Genomic DNA, 27,835 nt, shown 5'->3' with positions numbered 1-27,835 from the left:
TAGCCCTATAATAAATTCTTCATTATGGTAACCATTAGTTGACTGTCTTCTTTGCTTGTATCAATTTTTCTTACTTTATTCCTGTGTTAAAGCGCTCCGTGTCACTGCGTGAGAAGAGCGCTCTATAAAAATAAAAATAAAGAAATAAATTTGTGCCACTTTTGTCAGAAGGAAGAGTGCAGTGCACCACTCACTCATGGGCCACTTTCTGCACCCCAGCCCTTTTTGGAGGATGGAGTGCACAGGACCAGCAATATGGCAGATGGTGGGGTCCCAGGTAAAAAGTTCACAAACAAGCACCGAATCATGTACCAACTTGGTTTTATTGCTGATAACATTGAGTTGCATGTCTTTCCTTTTTTAACAAAATGCAAATTGCACTGCAGCTGTATTCTCGGAATAGGTCCCAGTGACAATAACACCGGCCTACAGCAATTTAAAAACATAAAGATACGAAATAGCCTCATTTTAATGTTCATAATTAGTGGATATATAGGACCAGTGAAAATATATATAGAAAATAACCTCCTACAGAAAATAAACAGACATTATGACAATTTAACAAGATGAAACAGATTAACTTTTTACCATTCTAAACGAGTTCAGCTCTAATAGGCAGTTGTAGGATTTATACTAAAATGTACAGTATTAAACAATGCAGTAGAGTACAGTTCTGTCATTTATAACAAATAACATTCAGCTGTGCAAAACCCAAATCAAACCAGACAGACGACTGGACAGGTGACATTTGAGGCATTTCCTTGTGATAGCAGGTCTTAATGACAAAGGCAGCCAAGCTGGACAGAGCAATGTAGGATAGGAAGGGAACTCCATGTTGTTTTTAAAGACTCTCCAGTTTGCAAACACACACCATCTATCCAGAATCAAACATTTAACATGGAATGCCATGCAGTGAATTAAACGCCCCAAATTAAAAATAAGTATAAATCAATAGTTATGAAAAAGTTCATAATGGACCACAGCAGAAATACACCACCACTTACATCCATATTTGCATCCACATACGGTGGCTATTTGGTGGTTTCACTCATGAGTTAATACTCATGTGGTGATGGAAGTGACATCTTCATTTTGGCTAGTTTTGCTTTTAATATTACATAGGGTCCAAAATTTTAACCACTTGCCAGGTACAGGGGCTCAACAAATGTCATTAATGGTAGTCAGCGCCATTATATTTGGCTCATTGGTGTGATTTATGTTGGGGCACCAGGTCACTATTAAATAAGGCTGTTTTTGTTCCCAGCGGTTTTTAAGCATCTAATGGGCTTTACTATAATTTAGCCATACAGCTAAATTCTTAAATTATCACATGCCCTCCTGTTTGAAGTTAAATGGCTCCGTCATCTATATTACCATGCTGTAGTACTGCTATCTGCCAGTAGGTGTCAGAAGTGCTGAAGGAACTGATGTTGGATCACATTGACCACATGGTACTGAGAAGATGGGAACTAGGACATCTTTGTAACTAAAAATTCGAAAACTGTTTCCTAAACAACACCAGAGAAAACTAAATTTGTAATAATGAGTGGTACTGCCATTCCATATTGTAAAATATTTTAATTGAATGTAATTAATTTAATGTCATGGCTTACAATTATGATGCAGTAAAATACAAAATGAATTAGTGTACAAGTATTTTGACACACAGTACTGTCATCCCATGAAAAAGGATTTTCTTTAAAACATTAATACATGCTACTGTACAGCAACAGTCCATAACTCTCAATGGCAGATTTCAGGTTGTGTCACTTTTAAAGCTATTCTGCTGAAATGCAGTAAACATAGAGAGGGACCCTCGCACCACATGGCCAGTTTGGTGGAAGAGCAGCAATGAAGGTCCCCTGCCAGGATCTGTTTGGTGCTGGATGTCCGACCGGCAGTAGTGTTCATGTCAGTCAGTGTTTGCGCTTAAAAAGAGCCTCCACTGCAATGTAAAACACATTTATTTCAGTACAGTACTGAGATCAACAGGGAAAAAGAACACACTTCTCTGGACACTAATTTTTACACAATCCACACAGCTGATCTTTTAAACATTCGTATCACACAGACACACACACACTCACACACACTGGGGAATTTCAAATCAGCATCTGAAACACATGTCTGTGGGAGGAGACACGTGAACATGGGGAGAACATGCACACTCAGGTCTAAACTCATGTGAGGTACTAGCATTACTCGCTGCACTAACATGCCCCCTGCCTTTAAAACAGGAAAACAAAACTTCACACCGATTTCAATAGACTTGGACAGAGGTGGTGACTAGCAATGCTGCTCTGAACTATACAGCAGTTCTGCTTCATGACGGCGTACCTCACGTCATACCTCATGGGGTCAAAAATGGCCGACAACCTGCCGCTCTTCACAATTCCATGTTAAAAAAGGAATTTCATCCAGGAATTTCCATTTACAGTTACATTTCGGTGATGCTGTAATATTTGAGGCATGAAAGTGAGATAGCTGTATGCTTCAGTACTAGACTATCTTCTCGAAAAAAGAACAAGTGGGTCCCCTGCTTGCAAACATAATTTGCACCAACAGTTAGTTCACTGAAAGTACAGGCACCCCTCTACTTACGTAAATTTGATTTACGTAAAAAATTCCAGGCATACACATTATTTATGGATAGCGCTTACGCAAAACATCTTAAATACGTTAAGCGCAAGTCGGCGTAGCCAGACAAGGCAGGAAGAACATATCTCTCATTAATGCTGTGCTTTTATCACATACTTTCTACCAGTCTCATTATTCATAATGCCTGGCGGTAAACGTGTACTTGAAGGAAAACGAGAACCGTCTCGCAAGCATACAGCAATCAATTTGGAGATGAAACTGAAAATAATCTGGACATATGAAGGTGGATAAAGATGATCGTCTATAGCACAGGAACTAGCTTTAGCAGTAACGACTGTGAATACTATAGTGAAGGATGCTGTACATATAAAGGAGCACATAAAAGGAACAGCTAGCATGAAAACAATAATATGACAGAAATCTAATATGTCTGACATTTATTAGAGAGTTATATTGTGTAATTTTTTTATACTCACGTTTGCAACAAATGCCTAGGCTAGGGTAGGCTAGCCTATGCTGAATTGCGGGGGCGGAGAGGGAATGTGACATACGTAACTTTTGACTTACGTAAGGGGTTGAAGAACAATCTATTTGTGTAAGTCGAGGGGTTTCTGTATCTGTTGAAAGAATAAATGTAATGTTTGCAATATGACAGCTCTGTGTTTTGGGCGGAAACCGAGCCATAGATTCTCTCTTCCACAACGCAGCCTGCGGAGACCATACTGGCAGACAGCTCATCCCTCTGGTGAGCCAGAATGCCTTGTGCACGTTCTGAATCCCCAGGCAGGGGTATTTATAACTTGTGGGAATATGAAAGCACAATAAAGAAACCTGGCCAGCGCAAGTGCAGGGTGTTGACAAACTTAAGGTATCATTTACTTTTCGCAATCACTACCTGTCAACATAGCAGGTGAAGCTTAGGTGCATGATTTGAATTGGTATCTAATCCATTTGAGAAAACTGCATACTGAATACTTCTCAAAACACTTTGTGATGTCGATTAGTCAGAAGTTTATAAGCTGTTATTATAGCTGTTGACAAGGCTGTGACAATAAAACACATATCCAGTATTTGTTTCTTTGCCTTATGCCTTTGTTCAGCATCTGTGTCACTGTGTGAGAAGGGCATTCTATAAAAATAAATTGAATTTAACTGAATTGAATTCAATAGCTGTGTAGCTAGTTTGGCGTTAAATTCCTGCATCTAAGGTCATCTTGCTGCAAATCTGGTGCCACATCCAACACAGAGAAACTAGTGTAACACAGAAGCTTTTTGAAACAGGCCGATGCAAAGCAAGTGCAAAGGGGTGACAGGGAGAGGTTTAGAGCTTACTGGAGTACTCCTGTGGAGACATGGACGTGGCGATGACTGCGTTGAAGTGGGTCAGCCAGTCCTGCTGCTCGGCCTCCGACTCGCAGGTGAACAGGAAGTTGCGATCGGGTGTCTCGATAGTGATGCCGTGCTGCCATGCACCGTTGCAGTGGGTGCCCGCTGGCAGGCCGGCCTTGGCACTGTAGCCCAGGTCGCGGTGACCCAGATACACTTCCCCTTTGGCGAAGGCATCCTGGGCATCGCAGGAGACACCGATGGTTAGAAAGATCCCACACCTGGCCCTGCCATATCCAACAAATTCTCTTCCAAACATGAATAACTGTGATGTCAGACCCCCACGGGGAATCACAAAGCAGCTATTGAAATGGAGCTGCAAAACAATTTCTCGCTAAACTGTGTGTGCAGCTATCGTTTCACATTCTTAATGGATTTCCCAGCTCAAGCAGCACCAGCACACATTTAATTCACTCACTTTGCTGTGATGTCCATGACAGGCAGCATAAAACTGCCATTTTTCTAAGCATAAATCAAATCGAAGAGAGTAAAAGTCCAATTTTTGTAGCCTACATTAGATTGGTTTTTCCTTCATACTGAACTTAAAATGCTTTTTAAAAATATGGACATTTCAGCATTTCAATTTGTGCATGACAGTGATCTGGTGACTTGAAGGGTGGCCCTTGTGTAATGTGCTAAAGCTTCCTGATAGGACCCAAGTATCTACAAGAGCTGATGACTGCCTGCCCCCTAGCAAGAGCACTGACCCTGTCAACCTGTGGTACCATGGTGGTCCCACTCACAAGGGGTCCAAAATTAAAAGTCTGCCGGTTCTTGGTTTTGGTGGAATGATTTCTCTCAGGGGGGCGCAGTGGCGCAGTGGGCTTTACCAGGTCCAGCTCTCTAGCAGGTCTGGGGTTTGAGTCCTGCTTGTTGGGGTGCCTTGTGATGGACTGGTGTCCTATCCTGGGTGTGTCCCCTCCCTCTCCTGACTTATGCCCTGTGTTGCTGGGTTAGGCTCTGGCTCACTGTGACCCCGCTTAGGGTGTGGGTGTGTGTGTGTGTTTGTTTTCTCTCTCGGGGGGCTTCAGTGGGCTTGACTGGGTCCTGCTCTCTGGCGGGTCCAAGGTTCGACTCCCACTTGGGGTGCCTTGTGACAGACTGGCATCCCCTCCTTGGTATGTCCCCTCCCCCTCCAGCCCTATGCCCTGTGTTTCTGGGTTAGGCTCCAGCTCGCTGCAACCCTCCTTGGGATGAGTGGCTTCAGCAAATGTGTGTGTGATTTCTCTCAGTCCCTCAGAATGACTGAATCCCTTTCAAGAAGGTTATGATCTCTTTAGGACCAACTTCCCTTCTGATCTCTAAGCTGCTACATAAATTAATCTGGCACCATAAGCCATGATCATTTGTGTATTTATCATCTGATTCTCACTTCCATAGGCAGCTACTTAAGTAAAGTGTGCCAGAAAAATGATGAAACAGACAAACAAAGTGTGCATTTCTAATCACATGTCTGTCCTTTGTCAGTTGTTGAATGCACTTCTGAATACTCTCGAGTTCTGCATCACACTGGAGAAAAGCATCTAAATGGAAGGTAAATTTTTATGCAAAAAATGTAAAAAATTTACATGTAACTGTAAAAATCTTAAGCAACCTGTGCAAAACGTTTAGTGGTAAGATACTGTGGACTAATACAAATACACCTGCTAATTCCACAAATATTAACTATTTCTTTCTCATGGATGAGTTACCACCAGGACTGGCCACAAAACTCCAATCCTGATGTGACTGCACACTACTCTGTGAGTCATGAAACCATGAAGATAAGCAGGGTCACACTTACCAAAGGGTCCTTGAAGTACATCAGAAGTCGGCGGTCCAAAGTGAACCACCTCTTCTTGAAGCCTTCTGTTTGCTGTGAGAAAAAAGGGGAATCATCATTTACATTTATTCACTTAGCAGACACTTTTCTCCAAAGCAACTTACAATGGATACTATGTAGCGCTACTAGCCCACACACCTTATTCACCAAGGTGACTTACACTGCTAGATACACTACTTACAATGGGTCACTCATCCATGCATCAGTGAAACACATTCTCTCTGCTTTACTCACACACTGTGGGGGAACCTGAACAGCATGTTTTTGGACTGTGGGAGGAAACCATAGAAAACCCACGCAGACGTGGGGAGAACATGCAAACTCCACACAGACTGAGTGGGGATCAAAGCCACATTTTCTCGCACCACTCAGGCACTGTGAGACAGTAGTGCTACTTGCTGTGCCACCGTGCCACCCAGCATCAGTGGCATCTACAATAAAGAAAGTGTCGGGGGTCACCCAAGGTCAGGCAGCTGGTTCCCCAAGAACAGGAATTGGTGCTTCATCCACCATTGCTGAGGCTGACGTTTGTTTTGACACTCCTGTTTCCTCCACTTCCTCCACGTTTGATGTGCCACAAATGAATAACTATACATAGACACTGGATTCTCTCAACGAGCCTATTTCCACCAACAGCACAACAATGATAAACAAAGAACGTCTGACATGGATTAAAAAAAGACACAATTTTCAGCCCTGCTCAGCTGTTTCCTGTTCTGCATTGGGCACAATAGCCTGCAATAGCCCTGTGAAACACTGCGAAGTGCTCCATCAGAGGGACTGTGCCCTCCAGAAGGGTGTGGGTTCTCTACCCACCACAGGTTACAATGTGACAAGCAAAAGATCTATTGTTCACCACCTGCTCTCACGTGACAGAACCTGCCAGGTCTGTGGTGGAACTTGTGATCACAGTCAAGTGGATGACTTCATCTAAATTTCTGAAAAGATTTGATGTCATATTGCTGACGATGACTTGTGTCACAGCAATAAATCTCAAAGGACTTATTGACTGCATTGTTCCAGCAGGAATAACTGTCAGCACATCATGAAAAAACAGTGTATACTGTGTCTTGCCTCTAAAATGAAGACATTAATTAGCCCTGAGAAAATATGAAACCCCAATGAGATTTTCTTTGTCCTCTCTGTTTATAGAAGGTGTCAATTAGCCTTGAGAAATATGAAACCCCAATGAGATTTTCTTTGCCCTCTTTGTTTGCAGTAGGTATTATTTAATTAACGTAAGAATTGGGAAAAACAGCAGACGCCGAAAGCTGAAATTAAGACGCAGTAAAGCATTCTGAGATGTGAACTCGGGCAGAAAGGGAAGTCTGAAAAGTGTGCAGCACATTAATCCAGGTGCTGAGCAGTTCCATCTGAAGACACTGGATAGCACAGTGCTTAAGGGAACAGACAAGCAAACTTAAGGTTGCTAGTTCCAAGAAGTGCCATGTCATAGAATACCTGAATAATACTATTTAATTTTTTTTTAGCTGACACTTTTCTTCAAAGTAACTTACAGTGGTAAGGTTACGATTCACACAGTGTCTGAAACCGCATGTCCCATACAGTATTATACACGGAAAGATTTTCAAACCCTTGTGCCAAAATTACAGGGGCTGGACACAAACCAACCATGTCACCAGTACCCCATCCCTCCTAAGGCCCTATATACCACCCAGTCCACCTCAGAATATCTCCCTCCACCTATAAATCAGCCCACATCATGGACAGGTACTACCCTCCTCACCGGGAGTCACAGTGACCACTTCGCTGGGGTTGTCAAGTGAGCACCTTCCTTTGTTGATGTTTCATTCAGTTGAGCTCACGACACCTCCAGAAGGCTCAATGGCGAGATCTGGCATCCCAGACCCACCCCCCTCCATGCTCGCGGTGCAATCCCGGTGATTCCACCCACCAAGAAACCTCCCATTCCGGCCATCCGTTAACCACCAACAAACCAATGCCAACCAACACACCACATCAGGACATGGAGGTGACAACAAGACTTACTATTTGATATTCACATAAGCGAATATCCCCAACTCAAGTCTGCTTCCAAGTGGGGTCGTAGCAAACTGGAGCCTAACCCAGCAACACAGGGCATAAAGATAGAGGGGGAGGAGACACACCCAGGACAGGAAACCAGTCCATCGCAAGGCACCCTAAGCAGAACTCAAAGCCAAGACCTGCCAGAAAGCAGGACCTGGCCAAGCCCACTGCGCCCCCCTTTAAGTTATAATTACTTACCCATTTATGCAGGTGGGTAATTTCACTGGAGCAATTTAAGGTAAGCACTTTGCTCAAAGGTACTACAACCAGAGTTAGGGATCAAACCAGCAACCTTTGGATCCAAAAGCAGCAGCCCTAACCCCTACACTACTGAGACAGCCAGTAGCCTACAATTTACTGGTTAGCAGGTATTTAAACTCTCAGCTGTCTGAATGAGAGAGACTGCAATCTGTTTTGGATAAGAATCCATCCATCCATCCATACATCCATCCATGTCTAACAGCAGGTCATGGTGATCCAGAGTCTATCTTCTATAGGGTGTAGCAGCAGAGCCAGCCCTGAATGGGACACACTACAGTCAATTTAGATTCCAAATCCACCTGAAACATGACTTTGGACAGAAGGACAAAACCTGAGCACCTCAGAAGAAACCCAAGCGACACTTTTGATATTTTGACTGTCAACATATTTCAACACCGTGTCAGTCAGATGAGCCAATATAATAACAACATCAACAACAATAATAATAATAATAATAATAATAATAATAATAATAGTATGTACTGAACAAAATAAAGACGAGATGGAGAGATCCAGCTTACCCTCGGGCCTGTCTTCTCCATGTACCCTTCCTTCAGAAAATTTCTGGTCAGTCTGGGCTTCAGCTGTGCGACAGAAACAAGAAATCACAAATACCACTTCAGCAGCACAGCTTCTCCCTTGCACACAGAAGATATGTGGTAGGAAACACCAGCACAATGAACATCAAGAAAAATGTAGAGTGACACGTTATGCTTTTCACAATTAAGACTGTCAGGGCCAGGAGGCACACTCACCTCAGCATCAGAGGCTCCTGGGAAAGCCACTTTCATGTAGTGGAACTGCACAGCTCGGACGGAGTTGAACCAGTCCACTATCTCCTGTTTAACACAAAATAGGACTGGAATAGGACTGGAGATAATCCTTAACTTGTAGACCTCCCTGTGTCTCTACCTCTACCTTAACCCTGCCCACACCCACCTTACTGCTCTCGTGGTAGAGGAAGATGTTGCGGGTGCAGTAATCCTTGCGGTAGGTGATCTGGAGCCCATTAGGGTTCCCGATCTTCTCCGGCTGGAAAGTGGCATTGATGGTGTCCACCTTGATCACTGCCTTAGGTACCTTGGACTGCCAAGATCAGAAAAAAGGTTCAAAGGTCATTGACGGTGGTGTCCAGTGCTGCTGTGAGTAACAGTTACAACCCAATAGCTTCTCACAAAAACATGGTTCCTCTGAAAGCAATTTCCATAAGAATGGAGGCAACAAGCATGAAATGACCGGAGTCACTTATTCCTGTGGAAAAGAGGTCTGTGCGGGATGAAGTGGCCACTCGGCCAGCGCTGTCATCCGTCTCATCTCGGAGAAGCAGCAGCTGAATATTTCTAAAATCATGTGAAGTGTGGTCTCATTTGTAGGCTTTCGGAGGCAGAGCTAAGCCAGAGGAGAAGGAAATGTCTCGGCTACTTAACGGGGAATTAACTGGTGATCCCCTGGGCTGCTAGCAAATTTAGCTTTGAGGGCGAGGGATGCAGGAATTACATGCACGCAAACAGGGGGCTAACAGCAGTCCTTGCTGCTGCATAACATGGGGATTTAAGCACAAATTACCATGCTGGGTTTGTGGGCAAATGCCACAACCTGGTCAACTGGCACGGTGCAGTTCCAGCTAAGCCAGTGGTGCTGGAGTATCAGAGGTGGGAAATGGGATCTGTTCACATCTCACCCCTCGACTCAAAATAAGATTTGGTCCTTTGATGCTGCCACTGTTGCTTATAAAATTAGTTACTGGAACAATTCTATTAAAATACAATAAATGAACACCATTTAAGTATTTAATTTTTATTAGGGAAGTTTCCATCCATCATCAGCAACCGCTTGTCCTAAGGCAAGCTGGAGCCTGACCTGGCAACAGAGGGCGCAAGGCCGAAGGGGGAGGGGACACACCCAGAATGGGACCCCACTCCATCGCTAGGTACCCCAAGCAGGGCTTAAACCTTAGACCTGCCACACAGCAGGCACTGCCTGAACCTGCCATGCTGCCATACCCCACTCGAAAAGTTTCACATAAACTAATTCATTCTACCCAGGTAAACTTGGTTTCAAAAAAATTTAAGAGAAATTGTCCTTTCATCAATACATTTACATGTATCTATTTAGCTGACTTGTTTCCAAAGGGACTTCAGGCATATTACAGCTGGAGGTGGGATTCAACCTGACAACTGTCAGAGCCAAAGCAGAAGCGCTAACCACTACGCTATCAGCTGGCCCCTCTACTGTAGAGACTTATGTAAAGTCATTAATGATAATCTGTGTCAAGACTTCACTGTTTAAAGATGTGGTGCCTGGTTTCTACATCAGCAGGAACAGAGATAACAACTATGAATGATTTCATTAATTTTTACAAAATTTCATAATCATAAAAGGAAACTTAGTGGTAAAAAGCCTCTCTTTATTCACATACATAGTGACATCAACCAGTGTATCAGTACCACCTTGAGCTCCAGTAACTATGAATCTGAATCGTGAACTATGAACATATTTAATTCAAGCCTTTTGACTAGTGTATGGCCCCGCTATTCTGTTTTCTTACATCTCTTCTGTTTGTATCATATTTCTTTTTTTTGGTGATTTGCACTGTTAAGAATCTAATTAAAAAAAGGAAGACAAATTAAAAAAAACACTAAACTGATACACAGCCAGGTGATGTTCGCGAGCGTTGCTCTGGGTGTGTGTGTATGCTGCCCTGCCCCACTCACGTCATGCTTGGTGTAGTACTTCAGCGTGCCGTCTCGCTCAAAGAGGACAAACCTCCGGCTCAAGAACTGCCCGTTGTCGCGGCCCCTCTTCATGAGCTGGCCCTCCCGCATCTCTGCACAATCACACGGACAGGGAAGCTCATACAACTACTGGTAACTTAACCTTAAAGAAACCTTTAATACATTTCTGACAGAAGACTGATGAAGACGACAAAGAAAGAAACTTTCTTAGGAAATGTTTATAAATTATGGAATTATGTTTCCAAAATCTCAGACACAGGTTCGCACGTGATCACACACTGAAAGACTGCAATTTTTTGTCCATGTGTTATATTTGCGGATGTATTTATATGTTGCTGTTTCTATGTAGCTGTTGCTAAAGAAAATAATAAACAATGCCTGGAACCCAACAGGAGTCCCCCCTCCAAGATGACAATGAAAGCTATGTTTAAGAGCAGACTTCCCATGATGCGAACCTGGGAGGTCCCTCGCACCCTCAACGCCTGGTACAGGTACTCACCCTGTTCATAGGGCAGCTTCCCTCCCGTCTCGACAAACTCCTCCGTGAACTCCTTCCTCTCATATTTGGCCCTGATCCACTGCTCCCTCAGTACCCTGCACAATGAACATGAACACACACACACACACACACCTTGTTCACCAGATATTTCCACACAAAACACAATAACTCATCCAGATCTGTCTGCACTCAACCAGCCCTGGTCAGGTTACACTTTTTCTCCAACAAACCCTTTTGTGTTGGGTCTTGTGCAACAATAAATTGCAAAAATGAGCAGCTAGGGAGAAACGTGTCATCATGCTCGACAATTTTTAGTTGAGAATGTGGTACAAGGACAAAAAAGGACAAAAAAGACAAGTTGACACCAACAAACACCATCAGTCCAGTAGAACACAGCTCAGATAATGTGGAGTTTTACAACTATAGTTTGGGAATGATTTGATCTTATTGTGAAAATAAACACTCACATTTTTTTTGCATGTAGTGTTAAAATTTGTTCCACTATACTAGAGTCAAACGTGGTTATACAAAGAGGTAAGAGTGTAAAGAAGCATTCTGGTGACTGACCATCTACTGCTTTTCTCCAAAGTGACTTATACTGATTTACCCATTTCCATGTTACCCAGTTCCATATTAAAATGTCCAGCTGGGTACATTTTACTGTGTCAGTTCAGGGTTAGTACCAACAAAAAAGCAGAGACTAACACTTGAAGGGAAGTTGGACGATACAAAGTGCTTTGAAAAGAAGAAGTGCTGGAAACCGCACATTCTTTCATCATTTACATATTTAGCAGACACTTTTCTCCAAAGCAACTTCCAACGAACTCCAGGCATTGGGAAACAGCAGTGCTACTCGCTGTACCACTGTGCCAGCGCATTCCCATACATTTTATTTCGTAGGATTTGTACAAAAATTTTTCAGTTTAAAATCATTTTCAGGGTACTGTAAGTTCTCCAGAGTGATGATCTCTGTACTTGAAATGCATTTATATATTTACGTAGTTCAACCTGGTTTCCAAAGTGACTCATGCTGTTAAGTGCCTTCCAGTCATGTACCTGTTTACTGCATACACCTGAACAATTTCTACTGTATCAGTTCAGGGAAGCACACTGGGCAGAAGCAGTGGGATTTGAACACACAGCCTTTAGACTCATTTACATGTATTCGTCTAACTGATGCTTTTCTCTGAAGCGGCTTACAATGTTAATCAACCTACAATTTTTTACCCATTTGTACAGCTGGGTAATTTTTACTGGAGCAATCTAGGGTAAGTACCTTGCTCAAAGGTACTACAACCAGAGGTGAGATTTAAATCTGCAAAGGGTGAAAAGGCAGCAGTTTAAACCACTATGCCAGCAGATGTCCCAAGAGCAGGAGAACTACCAACTGCCCCTGTACTTCATATGCCCTGCCCCAACCCATTTTCATAACTGAAACAGATATTTTCAATGGGAGAGAATTAGCAGAATGTATTGTTTCATAAGAACACAACTATTGTGTTACAGCAGAGCAGACGGTACTTAATGAGTTAGTTACCTAACTGGGGCTTGGTGGGGATTAGGGCCAAAAATGATGTATTCACAAATGAACAAAGCACAAAGCTGTCAAGCTCAGTTGGGGTCAGCCACGAATGGCGAGGTCTAGTAAAAACTGTACTACTCACACCATAACTAAGTGGTCCACTTAAACTTGAGAAACACAGAGAGAATGAACGTTAACTGGGGACCCAAAGGGAATTGTCATGCCACCGGAAACGAGCAGATCGGCAACACCTGTGTCTAATCAATGAGACCCAGAATATAAAGAGGTCTGTGACAAAATTGCCTTTGTGCCCTGGCAGTTTCAGTGGCTTTGCTCTTTGTGCCTTACCTGGTCATCACAACTACAAAGTTTGGGTTGCCTGCATTGTAATGTTCATGCCCAGAAAGACTTTTGCTTGTTCCTGACCTTGGTCTTGTCTTTTCCTTCAAACCTGATTGCAAGAATAAAACCAGCCTGCAATTGGGTCCTCAACCTACCTGTCTGTCTCCAGTCTGTCTGCCACCATGACAGAAATAAACAGAACCTGCCACATGGAAACTACAGGACCAAGAACTTCTACATGGTTATGGATGGAAAGCAGGGGCTTTTACATTTACATGACCCTTTTCTCCAAACCAGCTTACAATGTTAACTACTTACAGTGATTTACCCATTTGAGTAATTTTTACTTTAATAACCCTGGGTAAGTATCTTGAACAAGAGTTCTGTAGCAGGAGATGGGCTTCAAACCTGTGCCCTTCAAGTCTAGAAACAGCAGTTTTAACCACTATACCACCTGCTACTTCTCAGGTTAAACACGTAACTGCATCCTGACACAGGTGAACAGGAACAACAGTGAAAAAGTGAGAGTAGCAACCAAAGCTCTCTTTTCCGAAGAGTGCTTTTCCACTGGATGTTGGGGAATAACACACACCTTAGTGTGTATCGCTCTGCGGATCTTGTCCTAGCAGTCCACAGAGGTTGCAACATGATCTCCAAGGAGAAAGAGCTAAGCAGGCTGACATCTGGAACCTACCTTTGTCTAGCCCTGTAGGTGTAATTGCAAGGGGGCATGTTGGATGGAGCACAGTGAGGATGGTGGACCAAAGTGGTCATTAATGGTTGTTAAGTATTGCTCTAGTGATGCTACTGAAAGTGTTCCCTTCTGTTCCAGACAGACTGATAAAGGTCAAGTGTAACAATCAGGCGTCTCTTCTCCGAGCAGCATAGGAGGGAGCAGCACGGTGGCACTCACGACCCTGCAGATATTTACAGTTAGTCATTATAGGAGGGACGTGCATCTGGCTACAACATAAGGACAGCAAACATATACTGAGCACACATTAGACTCTAAAAAACACCTTAGCATTTTCAGCTGGTGAGGTGCTGCATTTAGCCACCCATGTAGCATTTGAGTTATATTAAAAATTATTTTTTTTACTTACCTGATACCTGCAAGGTGCCAAACAATGTCAAGTCTGTACAATAAGATACTTACAGTGATTTATCCTTTTATACAGCAAGGTCATTTTTACTGTATCAATTCAGAGTAAGTTGCTTGATCAGGGGCACTACAGCAGAAGGTGGGATTCAAACCCCTCTCACTGCAAGGTAACAGCTCTAATCACTTCTCCACCTGCTCATGGAATGAAGAAGCGAGCAAATATGAATAATATGTGAAGGAGACATAGATTTTCTATGAGTCTGGACCATCCTATCCTGTTGGTCTGGTTTTCTCTGAGAATTTACCACTCTTTTCCCATGCGTTTAACGCATTTATTATCTGTACTGTGAGTTGATGGAAAACATCTCAGAAGTCTAAGGAACGCCATGTGACTGATAGCATGTGAGGTGAAGACAATGTTTAGCACAGAAGTAAAATCCATTCTGTAAATTATAAATAAACCCTATTCAAAATAAATAACTATTGTGAATTTTAGCGTAAACCAGGAACAAGCAAAGAAATTCATAGCAAAAGCCAATTGCTTAACAGTTGTCAGTTGTTAGCCACTGTTCTACTTATAAAATTGAGTACTTTTTTCCTTGCCCACGGCTATAAGATCCGTGTCCTTCTCAGCACTTGACCTGTCTCAACCCAGGAGCTTTGGCTGCCCTATGTTCCCTACACCATTCTCTGGACTGATGCGTATGCAGTCAGCAAGAGTGACGCACATCAAAGCAGGAGGAAGAAGCAGCCGCAGTATTATGACATCGATGAAGTAAGGATATTTCCATATCACTTACTGGCAGTCTTTGTGCGAGGGTTTGTAGTAGTAGACGGGAACCACGGCCTCATACTTGGCCTTCATGGTTTTATTTCCGTTCTCTGCCATGAACTGGGAGGAGCCAGAGCATGTGGGTTAAAATGTGGGTACTCTTCCAATGCCACATTTACATTTATATTTACATTTACATTTATTCATTTCATAGATGCTTTCCTCCAAAGCAACATACAACTCAGAGTTAATAGAGGAGGAGAGATACAAATGAAAACACGATTCTCGACGTACAGTCAGTTTAATGCCAGCACAACTGTAAAAATGATGACTGGTGGCAGATTGCGGAAGCATGTTTTGAATGTAACACATCTAATAGTAACAAATATGGCGAAATCATGACTTCAGACTGGAGGCACATGACTGCTGTCGGTTCCTTTACATGAAGTGTTTCAGTTTAAACACAGGTGAATGGATGAGTGATAGAATGTCTCATGTTCTGAACTGTGCATCTGTTTCAGATTTCTCTAAAGTGTTTAAAAACTCACTGTTTTTACAAGGTTGAACGTTGACTTTGACCCTAATCATGTTTGAGCTTGACTTTCATACTAAATGTCCTACCTTCACTTCAGAGTCTTCCCAGCGCGACAGCGTCACAGACTTGACCTTGCCCACATTGGGAAGGTTCCGGTGAATTCCGGAGCAGCCCAGGCAAATGAAGACCCCCAGGGAACAGGAGCCCCACTCAGGATCTGGAGGAGGGGGAATAGGGGCAGAAAGAATAGATATGGAGAGGAAAAGTGGGACAATAATGGAGAGGTATAAAAACATATGGATGTGAGAATGTGTTAACTAGACATTCAATGGACTTAGTAATCACATCATGTAATAAAAATAAATGTAAACTCATGACAAATGATAAATAATTGTATACAGTATTCCAAGGTCTGGAGTCTACCCTGGAAGCACAAAGAGTTCATCAGTGTACATGCTGGGTGGGTCCACCAGTGTATATATTGTAGTGTGCGGTGCTCTGGGTTTGGATGCAACAAAGAAGGATGCATGGACACCATTCATTATGGAAATTTATTGGAACACCGGCACACAGCAAGAGGCATAAACGAACGAGGACACCTTTTCGTCAAGGACCTAGACCTCAAGCCAACCTTTTTACACTCCCCAACAGGCACTAATCCCCTTATAATCCCTGTCAGCCTCCACAGCTGTTGAACTATTATTTTACATTTTTCCCACAGTTCCAATTATTCCAGCTATTTACAATAAACATCTTTTTCCACTTGAAGGTGATACTCTTCAGTAACACAGGTCATTACAATATTATATACAGTATAATGCACATCCACTACTATACATTGTTATACATATTTCATTACGTGTATGTATTTAGCAGACATTTTTCTCCAGTGCAATGTAAATCTCATAGAAAATACACGATGTTCGTTACATTAGCAGGAAGAGAGATATAGATGCAGACCCATGATTCTTAAGTACAGTTTGTTTCTTTCCACCATGTAAACCAATGTTCATCACACAAGTAGTTCAGCACACTTGTGCATAAAACTTTACTTTATAAGAATATCTACAATTCCTGATCACCTTCCTAGTAATATACAGTATATATATTTTTTGTGATACATATAAATATTTATGTTACAATACAGGAGTAGCTGCGTAAAGGCTTATCCGGGCATGATGATAAAATTATAGTGCATGAACATTTACACTTTACATGAACTTAAGAAATCTGAGCGAAGTGAGTCTGGAAGAGGTGAGGTTTAAGACCCTTTTTAAACGTAGACAGAGAATAAGCAGTTCTGAGTGAGAGGGGGAGATCGTTCCACCACAATGGAACCCAAAACCGAGAACCTTTGTACTTTACCTTTCGTGCATGGGACAGACCAAGCGGGCAGATGTGGAAGAGCATAGCAGTCTGGTTGGGGTGTAGTGGATGATCAAGTCTTCTAGATATATATTATACACTGTAATTTACCAACACTTGCATATCACGCAATGTAGCTTGTGAAACTGTTGAACAGCCTTTATCAGTGTACACACACACATTGTCTAAAACCGATTGCCCCTGGCAGGGTGGCGGGGAGCCGGAGCCCAACCCGGCAACACAGGGCGTAAGGCTGGAGGTGGAGGGGACACACCCAAAATGGGACACCAGTCTGTCTTTATCAGTGTCACGCCCCCGGGAACAAGCGGAGCGGTAACACCTGCAGCCAATTGATGACACCGGGGATAAAAGGAGCTCCAAATCCAAGCCCCGATGCGGATTCTTGCAATCGCCCTAGTGATCTTGCAGTTTCAGCGTACTTCTCGTGCTCTTCGCATCCTGCCCAGTTACCTAGCTCTTGGTTCCTGACCCTAGCCTGTTTTCACTCACTATTGAGTTTGCCTTGCCCACACTGTGACGTTCGTGCCCCGAAGACCTTCGCCTGTCCCTGACCAACGAGTTTTGCCTTGTCCCACAAACCCAGTCACGAAATAAAACCCACACTTGGGTCCAACATTCACCTGTCTCCAGTCCGTCTGTCCTGGCGATGACAATCAGTGTACTAAATTATTAATTTATTTTTTAGTAACTACTTTATTCATTTATTCAAAGGTAAAAAAATAACAATTTTGGTCACATGACAGGATACTATCACAATGAATGATTTGACAAAAAGCATTTAAAGAAAATGAACCTCCTTAGGCATAATTCTTTTGAATGTAGACCATTCAGGGAAGCTGAATTTTGTGCAGAGGGTGCTGATTCAAACCTTAGGGGGTACCACTGTTATGTTACTGTGTCTCAAACTGCATTATCGAGTAAAACTGTTAATTGGACTATAAACTAAACTCTAAGGTACTGTTAAAGTATGGTACTGCTGGAAGATATTTTTCAAAGTTAAAAACCCATGCAAAATAATAAACATGTAAAGAACGAGTTATAGCTGTGGTAAAATTATCTCACAGCACTACGAACCAGGAACAAGAACCGAGGTCAAAGACGACCAAACTCAACAACACAGGAAACCAGTACTCCCCTCTGATACCACAAACATGCTGTAGTTTTGAGTGAAACCTCCACATGTAAAGCTCCACCATCAGTTAGGTACAGTACCAGTTTAGATTTCCACTGTCTGACTGCACAGGCAGGGAGTTCTTCACCACAATCACCTACCACCCTCGAACCTGGAACCCAGCAGGAGGTGTGGAGGCCAAAAACAGTGAGCTGGCATCCCGTTCAGAGTGTATACCTCTACATAAGCACACTTTTCAGGACTGGCTGTACTGTTGAACAGAAGTCACTTAGGATCAATGGATGGGGAAATGGGTAAAATTGTGTAAAATGTGTAAAAAAAAAGCCAACCATAGTAAATATCATTTCACAACTTCTCAAAAGTCAGAGATGTCCAAGAGCACAAAATACACACATCTGCTACAAACTATTGCATAATATTTCATACGGCAAAACCACATTCCCTGGTTCCTCTGAGCAGTGCTGTGAAGTCAGAGTCGGAAGCAATTACTGGGTTACTGGAGTCAGAGTGGGTAAAAATGTACCGACTCCAACTAAATGTACTGTATATGTCAGCGTAAAAGTCGAGCCCCAAAAATTAGAGGTGTAATATAGGTTTAGGGCTATATTCTCCAGATAAGTCGACCCCCAAAATAATATGCAACTTTTGGGCAGTGCTGTGGAGTCGGAGTCGTGGAGTTGGAAGCAATTATTGGGTTACTGGAGTCGGAGTCAAAGGTTTTGTGTACCGACTTCACAGCCCTGCCTCTAAGTGCTGTCGATAGTTTGTCCTCAAAGCTCACAGCATAAGTCACATGACCACTAGAATCATTCATCACATCAAGGCAAGTTCAGCCATCGTCAATCACTTTCCAAGCCCAGTCAAAGCAATGCATGTTTCACTGTCAAACCATTTAACATGTATTGCTGTTACTACTAACAAATGCACATATTTAAACTGTCACGTTCCAGACGTCCGCCGCTGTAAAATTTGTATTATACTGAACTGTACTTCATTATCACAGAATGCCAAGAGGCATTCATCTATTAACACAATTAGCAGAGGCATCCAATGTGCAACATGATGCATATTTCATTAGAAATCCATTTCATGTTTTTTTTTTGCTCTTGCTCTTAAAATATACATGTGTGACACTGTAAACTTTATTTTAATATATCCTGCCAAGGGGTAATAATCAAAAGTGGCCCAGTTTATATAAAATATTGCATGCAGATACAGACAGCTATGGATCAGTGGACAGTATTGCAGTTAGAGCAACTGAGTTGCAATCAAAGCACGTGGGTTTGAATCCTGCACCTGCTTTTAATACTCTTGACCAACTTACCAGTCCTAAATTGATACACAGTAAAAATTATCCAGTCTTACAATTGAGCAAATCACAGAAAGTACCTTACTATACAAACCCAAGACTATAAGATAGCTTAATAGATACATAATAATAACAGCAGATGAGCTATATCATATAAGACACAGTTACATTGGCAGGATAGTTAAAGTCAATAAATAAATACATACACACACACCATCTGAGCCACTTGTCCCATATGGGGTTGCAGGGAGCCAGAGCCTAACCTGGCAACACAGGGCAGAAGGCTGGAGGGGGAGGGGACACACCCAGGAGGGGATGCCAGTCCATCCTAAGGCACCCCAAGCAGGACTTGAACTCCAGACCCACCAGAGAGCAGGATAAGGTCCAACCCACTGCACCACTGCACCACCGCACCCCCTCTGTGCAGTAAATTCAATATGTTTTTATTAGTACATGTGTTTTGACATCACCTTTTTATTACATACATCTCATTACATATCTCCTTTCATCAAAGTGATATGTAATTTTACCCATTAATAAAAATGAACCAAAATGTACCGGTTTTACCAATTAACAGAGTAACTGAAACAATTTAATTAAAACCTCTCTTCTACTGTTGGCCCACCACTTCAGGTTACAGGTCAGTGTCTTTAATCTCTACACCTCTTGCTGGACACTTCCACAGAATCATAAGCACTGAGAGTTATTTTTGCTCAAACTGAGTCTTCCAACATTACGTTTATCTGGGGCTTTTCTCCAAAGCAACTTACACTGTTAAGGTACTTACAGTTGTTTACTCATTTACACAGCTGAGTAACTTCACTGGAGCAATTTTTAGCATAGGTACATTGCTCAAGGGTAGTATAGCTGGAGGTGGGAATTGAACCCACAATCTTTGCGTCCAAAAGGAACAGCACTAACCAGTATGCTACCAGCTGAAGATGGAAAGCCATTTCTATTAAAGACACTGTTTGTTCCCTGCTTTCAAACATGGCAACTGAGAGGAATGCGAAGGAAGGCCAAGGCTTTCGAGCGATTCCTGCTCCTGTGTCACCCTACCACTAACCCTGTTATGGCACTGTTGCCAACAGAAGACATTCACTATTTCGAGGGAATTTTTCTGCTCTCTCACTGGTATTAGTAAACATGGAATTAATATCATTCAAGAGACTATTGCAAATACAGCGCTTTCAGCTATTTGGGGGTTTTGCGACACACAGGCTGTAATTGGATTTAATTGTCTTGTCATTTTTCACATCTATTATTACGCCAAAGGAAACCATAGCAACATGGCAGTGTTTTGCCACGGTTGCTACATTAGTTCCAAGCACAATAGCTTCAAAAGACACACAGCGAGATACATAATGCTTATGCATGAATAATAAAGCACGGCATGAATAACTGAGGGACGCCCCCAAGGGAAGAGAACAAGATTCACATCGTCCTTCTCACATGTATAATCATATTTTTAATTTTAGGCTCCTGATACAGCAGAAAAAAACAGGCTATTTAAAGTGTGCTAGGACTTCAGGCTGAAGAAATCATATATTATACATACATTTTAATTCCTGTTTGAACTGAGACAAATTCAATGTATCACTGCTTAAAGTACAGTCATAAATTAGATTTATACCAGTGAAGTAAAATTTGAACACTTCTTTTAACACATGTTTTTAAACTGCAGGAATAAAGAAATGGGAGGATTTGAAGTCAATTAAAATTATTTAAAAATATTACCACAGATAAAGCACAAATATAAACGCCATTAAATGTGGTTCTTAAACAATACAGTACATTTAGTTTTAACAATTTGCAGTTGTTCTGGAATTGAATTTTGGAAAAAAAAAAACATTTTGGAGAGATGCAGCTATGATAAATAGAGGTACTTTGCATAATGAACTCTGACTCTAGTGAAAATGTGTTTCATGTTTTCAAATTTAGGTGGAAAACATCCTATTTCGCCATGCCCCCTGGCTGTTTCCGGGCTACCCCATCTGTGTGCGAGTTCATTAGCTCAGTCAGGTGTCAGTCCTGCAAATGAATGACCGATAAATGAGAGACTGTATAGGGAGGTCTGAGACATGGTATCCCCATAGCCCCGACCCTCTATGGCCTGCATGTCCTGGGAAGGCATCTTTGCATTTGTTACAACACCTTTGCCCAAAGAAACTGACTACATCAGGTATGTACTCGAAGATGCTTGCAATGATTTACCCATTGATACAGCAGCTGGATTTTTACTGTATCAATTCAAAGCAAGTACCTTGGTCAAGGGTATTACAAGAGGACATGGAACTGAATCCCAGGTCCTTCAGTTACAAGGTGACAGCATTAACCACTATATACTATGTTAATGTACCAGATAGATGAAAGTGTTATAGGGAAACTATAATAATATTTTATTATAGCTTAAAGATTTGTCTTTTTTTTCAGAACCTAACCCCTTAAAAAAGGATGAATGTATACATTATTCAGTTTTTATTGATTGTGACTTAGTAACAAAAATGACTTTACAAATACGTAATGCACAGATTGTATTGTAATGCACAGATTATTTTTGCTGAGATGTACATCGCTTTGGAGAAAGGCATCTGCTAAATGAATAAATGTAAATTACAAACAGACTTCCAGTCCAAGTGGTGTTTATAAGTTAAGTACCTTTTGTACCATAGTCAGCAGAAACATTTATTCATTTAGCTGGTGCTTTGCTCCAAAGCAACTTACAATGTTAAAATTATCTACCCATTTACACAGCTGGGTAATTTTACTAGAGCAATTTAGGGTAACTAGGGTACTACAGCCAGAAGTGAGGTTTGAACCTACAACCTTTGGGTCTAAAGGCAGTTGCTCTAACCACTATGCTACCAGCTGTTCCAAACAACTAGAAGAGGGACTGAGACCCAGATCCTTTGCTTATATGCTGACATTTCTAAACACTCCCTAACAAACCTAACTTCATTCATCGTATTATTCACTGTGCACTGACTGTAACATAGCAAAAGTGACATCAGCCTTACAAACGAATTGAGTTCTGAACAGGTTTCCAGTACCCCCTGAGTTTATCAACCTTGTCTACATTGATCACTACAGTAGCACTAGGAATTCAGAACCAGGCCCTTCAGCTGTAGCCCCAACACTATTATCCAAAAGGCTGTTCAACTTCCCAGGTGATGAAAGCTAATCTGAAGCGCTTCCCCACACCCATCATCTACAGTGCAGGACCTGCCCTGGCGTGTCAAGTATGCTTTTTTCCAAATGTGGCAACAGCGAAACCCTCTAAAACATGTGGCAATAGTGGAACTTCTTCCCCGGCTACTACGTTTATTACTAAATTGACTGAGTTTCTATTTACTGAGAGTAAATAAAGAGCCTGAGAGTCTTACAGTAGGCTGTATGAGAAATATGTTTTCAAACAAACTATTGGGCTTAGCAATCACATAACAATGCAGCTGTTTATGGCAAATAAAAAAAAATATGAATGACTGAAAACATATCCTGATTACATTTTTTTTGCCACATGTCTGCCTCACGAGAGACAGAAATGCTGGAACTGGTTCTGCCAATGACACCACAAATGACCAAGCCAATGATGCTGAAAGACAGAAATTCACTGCTGCCAAAACAGAAGAAACGGTTAAGTGCTGCTTTATTTGCGAGATGTTCAGAATTCCTTCCAGAGCCAAAGAATAAGGAAGAACACTGATGCTCTGACAGTTCTGTCATTCTTCAACTGACCCGGAAAACAGCAAAATCTGCTGGTCTAAACCACTGAAACGTGACCGTGGCACCTCTGGTGGGAAGGAGGGCTGGTGTTCTGCAGACCCTCAGGAGTTGGACCTCCAGAAATGAAGAGAACTTTATGAGGACAAGCTGGATTTGTTCACACCTTGAACAAGTCTAACACAAAGGGCAATTCAGAGTCATCAATTCATTGCATATCTTTGGACTGTGGGAGAAAACCAGAGCTCGAACACAAACATGCAAACTCCACAGACTGAATTGGATTCAAACCCACATCCACACGCACATGGGGCTATAATGGGGATATGGCTGAACTTGAGAGATGGCTCTGGAGCACCCATTCCATGTCAGTTGTTCTGGATTGTGAAGACCACCTGCTGCCCAGGAGAGAACAGTCGAGGTAGTGACATGAGGCAGTTGGTCTGAACTCAGATAGGACACAGGAAGGACTAGAAAGGAGAGTGCCTCTATATGGTTATGTCCAACATCTAGTCTATGGCTCTTTGTTTCAGTTTTCACCCTATTTGGACGAGCTGGACAGAGTTTTAACAAAAGCCCATTTTGTGTTAGAAGCTCTGTCGCCCTGAGCCTCTGCCATGCCCATGTGACCACCTCCACCCAAATATGCATATACAGTGTGTGTCTTCAGGACAAAAATAGTGATGAGTACATGACTGTTTGTGAAGTAGTGACCGATGCAGATGAAGGGAGCATCTTGGAACCCTAAATAGCAGACTATGGTTCTCTGTCATTCAGCAGTTTAATACTGGGAACATTATCAAGGGATAACAGAACTTTCATCATCAGATGATGAAATCCAAGGTCTAACACTGAATAAGCACTATGATGAAAAACTGTTCTATTAAGTACTTGTGTCTTTCTAAGCGTTACTTTATGGTGCTTATACAAAAACTGAAAATTTGAAGTAAAACAAAGTTTTCACCTGTGGCTGAACAACTTCCCAATATCCAGTTATGCAATATCCGGTGATTTTCTGCTGTAAATACTACTGCAAGTACGAAGTAATAAAGGGAAATGCAGAACACACACGTGTGCTGAATTCACAGCTAACCTTTCCTATGAAGGGACCTCAAGAACATGCAGGTGTGTTTTTTTGAAAATCCTAATAAACAAAAATCTCTTGTTGCCAAACATGCTCACCCAGAATATTATATGCATGTTTCCAGTTCAAGGCACAGTGATCCAGTGCCCACCTGGAAACATACAGCGTGAACAAACTTTACCAGTACAGTAAGTGCAAAAGTAGAGAATCAGTAGTCCATATTTACTGCAGCAGCCTTTTTAACTACCTTGTACTGCAGCACTACCTCCTCTCGGACTCCACCCTTCCTCTTATTTCTGGGCATCCAATACACAACACTGCAGCATAATACCAAAAATACTAACAGGCAGAAGTACATTAGTTATTCAGTATATGCAATTGTGCAAAAATGGTAACTGGTTTAAATCCACCTCTAGAAAAAAAAAACTAAAAACAAACCATGTGTAATTAATTTAGCAAAACAACTTTCTACATAGATTATTAAAACCCTGCTAAGCAATGACAATAGCAAACAAATAAACAAGAGCAGAACAGCTTGTTAAATATCTCCTTCTGTGTCATTCTTAGATGCTGGTCGATGACAGTCCTTCTCAGTTCCTGTCTGCTTTAGTGTGAGATAGGCTAGGATTTAATCTAGATTTGCATGTTTGTTTAACATGACCACACCTGCTTCATGTCCACGGCAGGGTTGGCAACCAAGACAGGGCTTGGGACTCCACACCCCAGGACTTATCGTGGTCAAAGGGCACCGGCGTGAATGCTAAGCCCGCTCTCAGCAGCTTGAATGGGATTGAATGAGCCTACTGGCAACTCACGGCATGTTCTATATGCATAAGTACACAAAGAAATAAATGAATATGTTCCACAAACGTGGAACGAGCTCTGAAGGTCTAGCACCAGGGATTAAAACGTAGTACATGGTATATGGTGTACAGTATATGATACTCAAGATAAGAATAACGGGGGGACATAGTGGCGAGAGGGTTTGGCTGGTGCCTGTTGTATGGTAGGTCTGGGGTTCAAGCCCTGCTTGGGGTGCCCTCCGGGGGACTGATTTCCCATCCAGGGTGTGTCCCCTCCCCCTGCACCGCCAGGTTAAGTCCAGCTCGCTACAACCCTGCTCAGGACAAGCAGTTTATGACATTGGTGGGAATAATAGCATATGGGTATTTCAAGCAAGTGATGTACAATTCAAGAATGCAGACAAACGTGTAAATGAATTTACTGGCAGTCATTTGGCAAACTAGTGTTTCAAACTATTTTGGACCATTTCCAGGTTCTGTTCCTTATAGCGAATTTGACACTAAAATAAATATCCAACTTGTACCATCTTCTAAAAAACTCTCCAATGATGACTGACCACAGGATCAATAGCCAGAAGGTGGTCTTGTTCACAGTGGATCAGTGAGACAATGATTTCCACAAGCTCGTCTCTGTCAGACCTTATGAATATCGTGGTTTATCATGTGTCCTTACATATTATACTGAATATATTCAACAGTAAAAACAAGTATGCAGAGCTTACAAAATCATTAAGGGAGTACCGGCGTGTCGAAGTAAAATATACTGGAAACGGTCTCTTATACAATACCTGTGTTATTGGACTAATCCCGAATATGGCTGATCGATGTTCCCATGTTAAACCTTGAAGAATAATTTACAAATGCTGCCAAAGATAATCAAAACAAATTAAACCTTTACTGAAGCCCATTTTAGCAGAGCTGAGTCAGTTCTACTGATTTTCTCATTTTTTCCCCCCCACTCAATTCCAGTTCTCAAACAATTTAACAGTTTTCCCCATTTTACTTATTCACTGATTGCTCCATTGTTCTAAATTCACACACACACACACACACACACACACTTTCGGAACCGCTTGTTCCATACAGGGTCACGGGAAACTGGAGCCTACCCGGCAACACAGGGTGTAAGGCCAGAGGGGGAGGGGACACACCCAGGACGGGACACCAGTCCGTCGCAAGGCACCCCAAGCAGGACTCGAACCCCACACCCACTAGAAAGCAGGACCTGGTCCAACCCACTGCGCCACTGCACCCCTGTTCTAAATTCATTCAAACACAAATACTTTTGACTTCACTGAGATTCCAGTCTGTCCTTTGAAACTGTAATTCTGACAAACATCTGACTTCCTTCTAGTAAGCTGTCCATCTGGGGAATGTGGATGCCTCAAGAAATGTGAAATAATCTGCACTAAATATTTATTCAAGTACTTTCATTAGGACATTTGAAAAATTCATTGGGACATTATTCACTGATATATGTGTTCTCCACTGCAATATCAAACATATATTTGTATTCATTGATCAATTCAGAAGCTTTGCAGGCAAGCCACCATAACCAAATTTATTTGGTGTGACTTTATAAAACTCAGTGAATGGCATCAATCTATTTCATACTTTGTTAAAATGAAATTCACCTTAACTTGGTGCCTGAAAATAATTCTGGCTGCAAAGAGAAGTAATTCTCATTTTAATCCTTTTCTGACAACGGGACTGAGATTTAGTCACAGATCTCATTCATGTCCTTCGGGGGAGACAGCCTTTCAGACCCATTATAAAACTTTAAATGAATATTATATTAAAATGTATTGAGACCTATTGTGCATTATATTTTAAACAAAACTTACCCCCATGAAATGTTGAAATACATTAGAAAACAATCACATGCATATGTGTTGTTGGCCTAAATCTATTCATGCCATGGTTTTGAAGACTAATATTTGTATTAACTATGATCACGGCGCTTCCTGCCAATTTTACCGTTGCTCAAGTGTGTGTAAATGTGTGTCTTCCAGTCCCCAGCGCACAGGCCGAGCCTATGTGAGAGCCGTGCTGCGCTGCGCTGCCCTGCCCTCGACGTGCCACTGCTTGCCCAGCGCGCTCCCGCCACCTTCACGAGCGCGTTCGCGCTGTGCTTGCCTGTCGCTGCACTCACCGGGGGCGCCGCAATCCGCGCACGTGTCGTTGCCGGGCTTCTGCAGGATCTCCTTCAGAGCGCGCGTCGCCCTCTCGTTCACCGTCATCCTCGCGCAGCCTGCTGCTGAGGAGCAAACACATGGGGCCGTTAGAAAAGACAAATGTGTGCGCGATGTGAATCCCCCACCACACCTACCTAGCTAGGCGCGGTGCGTGCACAGCTGTAACTGGACGCCTGTAGCTCCACGCGCCGTTCAGCCGGTCTACATTTTTCGATGCTACGCCCTCCTGGCTTCGGCCAGCTTAAACTAAGTACCCTCGCTCGCACAGGTGCGCGCGCTCCCGTCTGGGGACAATCGAATCGGAGGCGGCGGTACGTACAGAGGACCCCCAAGAGAGCGCGTCCACCGGCGGCTTCGACTCCCGTGGCACTAGGTGTGATTGAGGCGCGCAGGCACTCGGAAGTGCGCGACTTGGCGCTGTTGGAACTTGCTGTTCCGCATATTTGTGCGCGATGTGGAGACACGTGGCTCCATGGCGCCATCCCTGTGAGGGAGCCGAGAAGCGCCGCGCTGCCGAGCGGCCCTTGTGCGGCTCGTCCAGTTAGTTACGCGTCTTCGTGTCTCTCTAGGGATCACTTGCATT

At 42.6% G+C, this 27,835-nt stretch overlaps 1 protein-coding gene across 3 annotated transcripts; it reads right to left on the bottom strand.

Moving 5' to 3' along the window:
• Window positions 1-311: 311 nt before the first annotated feature.
• LOC108927507 (arf-GAP with dual PH domain-containing protein 1) lies at window positions 312-27,652 on the bottom strand. Of its 3 annotated transcripts, none has more exons than XM_018740870.2 (12): window positions 27,572-27,652; window positions 27,210-27,314; window positions 15,710-15,840; window positions 15,117-15,208; window positions 11,351-11,445; window positions 10,831-10,943; window positions 9,056-9,202; window positions 8,872-8,955; window positions 8,638-8,700; window positions 5,768-5,839; window positions 3,931-4,162; window positions 312-1,945 (listed from the first exon to the last, which is right to left on the bottom strand). In XM_018740870.2, the coding sequence occupies exons 2-12, from the start codon at window positions 27,295-27,297 to the stop codon at window positions 1,917-1,919; spliced, it is 1,146 nt and encodes a 381-aa protein (XP_018596386.1). In that variant the 5' UTR covers window positions 27,298-27,314; window positions 27,572-27,652; the 3' UTR covers window positions 312-1,916. The 3 variants fall into 3 exon arrangements, with proteins under 3 accessions (XP_018596386.1, XP_018596385.1, XP_018596388.1); XM_018740869.2 differs by having other exon boundaries at window positions 27,210-27,311; XM_018740872.2 differs by lacking the exon at window positions 27,572-27,652 and adding an exon at window positions 27,387-27,550.
• Between the last annotated feature and the right edge of the window lie 183 nt (window positions 27,653-27,835).

Source organism: Scleropages formosus, chromosome 20 (genome assembly GCF_900964775.1).
Source record: "Scleropages formosus chromosome 20, fSclFor1.1, whole genome shotgun sequence".
Classification (NCBI taxonomy): domain Eukaryota; kingdom Metazoa; phylum Chordata; class Actinopteri; order Osteoglossiformes; family Osteoglossidae; genus Scleropages; species Scleropages formosus.
The sequence above is the reverse complement of the archived record's forward strand: the minus strand, read 5'-3'. Positions and strand labels throughout refer to the sequence as shown.

Bases quoted from the DNA above. Each gene is read 5' to 3' on its own strand.
- LOC108927507 (XM_018740870.2), bottom strand. From the start codon at position 27,297: ATGACGGTGAACGAGAGGGCGACGCGCGCTCTGAAGGAGATCCTGCAG. The intron at 15,209-15,709 runs GTAGGACATTTA...GGCTCCTCCCAG, and splicing joins GGGAAGACTCTGAAGTGAAG to TTCATGGCAGAGAACGGAAA. The intron at 5,840-8,637 runs GTAAGCTGGATC...TTTTTCTCACAG, and splicing joins TGGAGAAGACAGGCCCGAGG to CAAACAGAAGGCTTCAAGAA.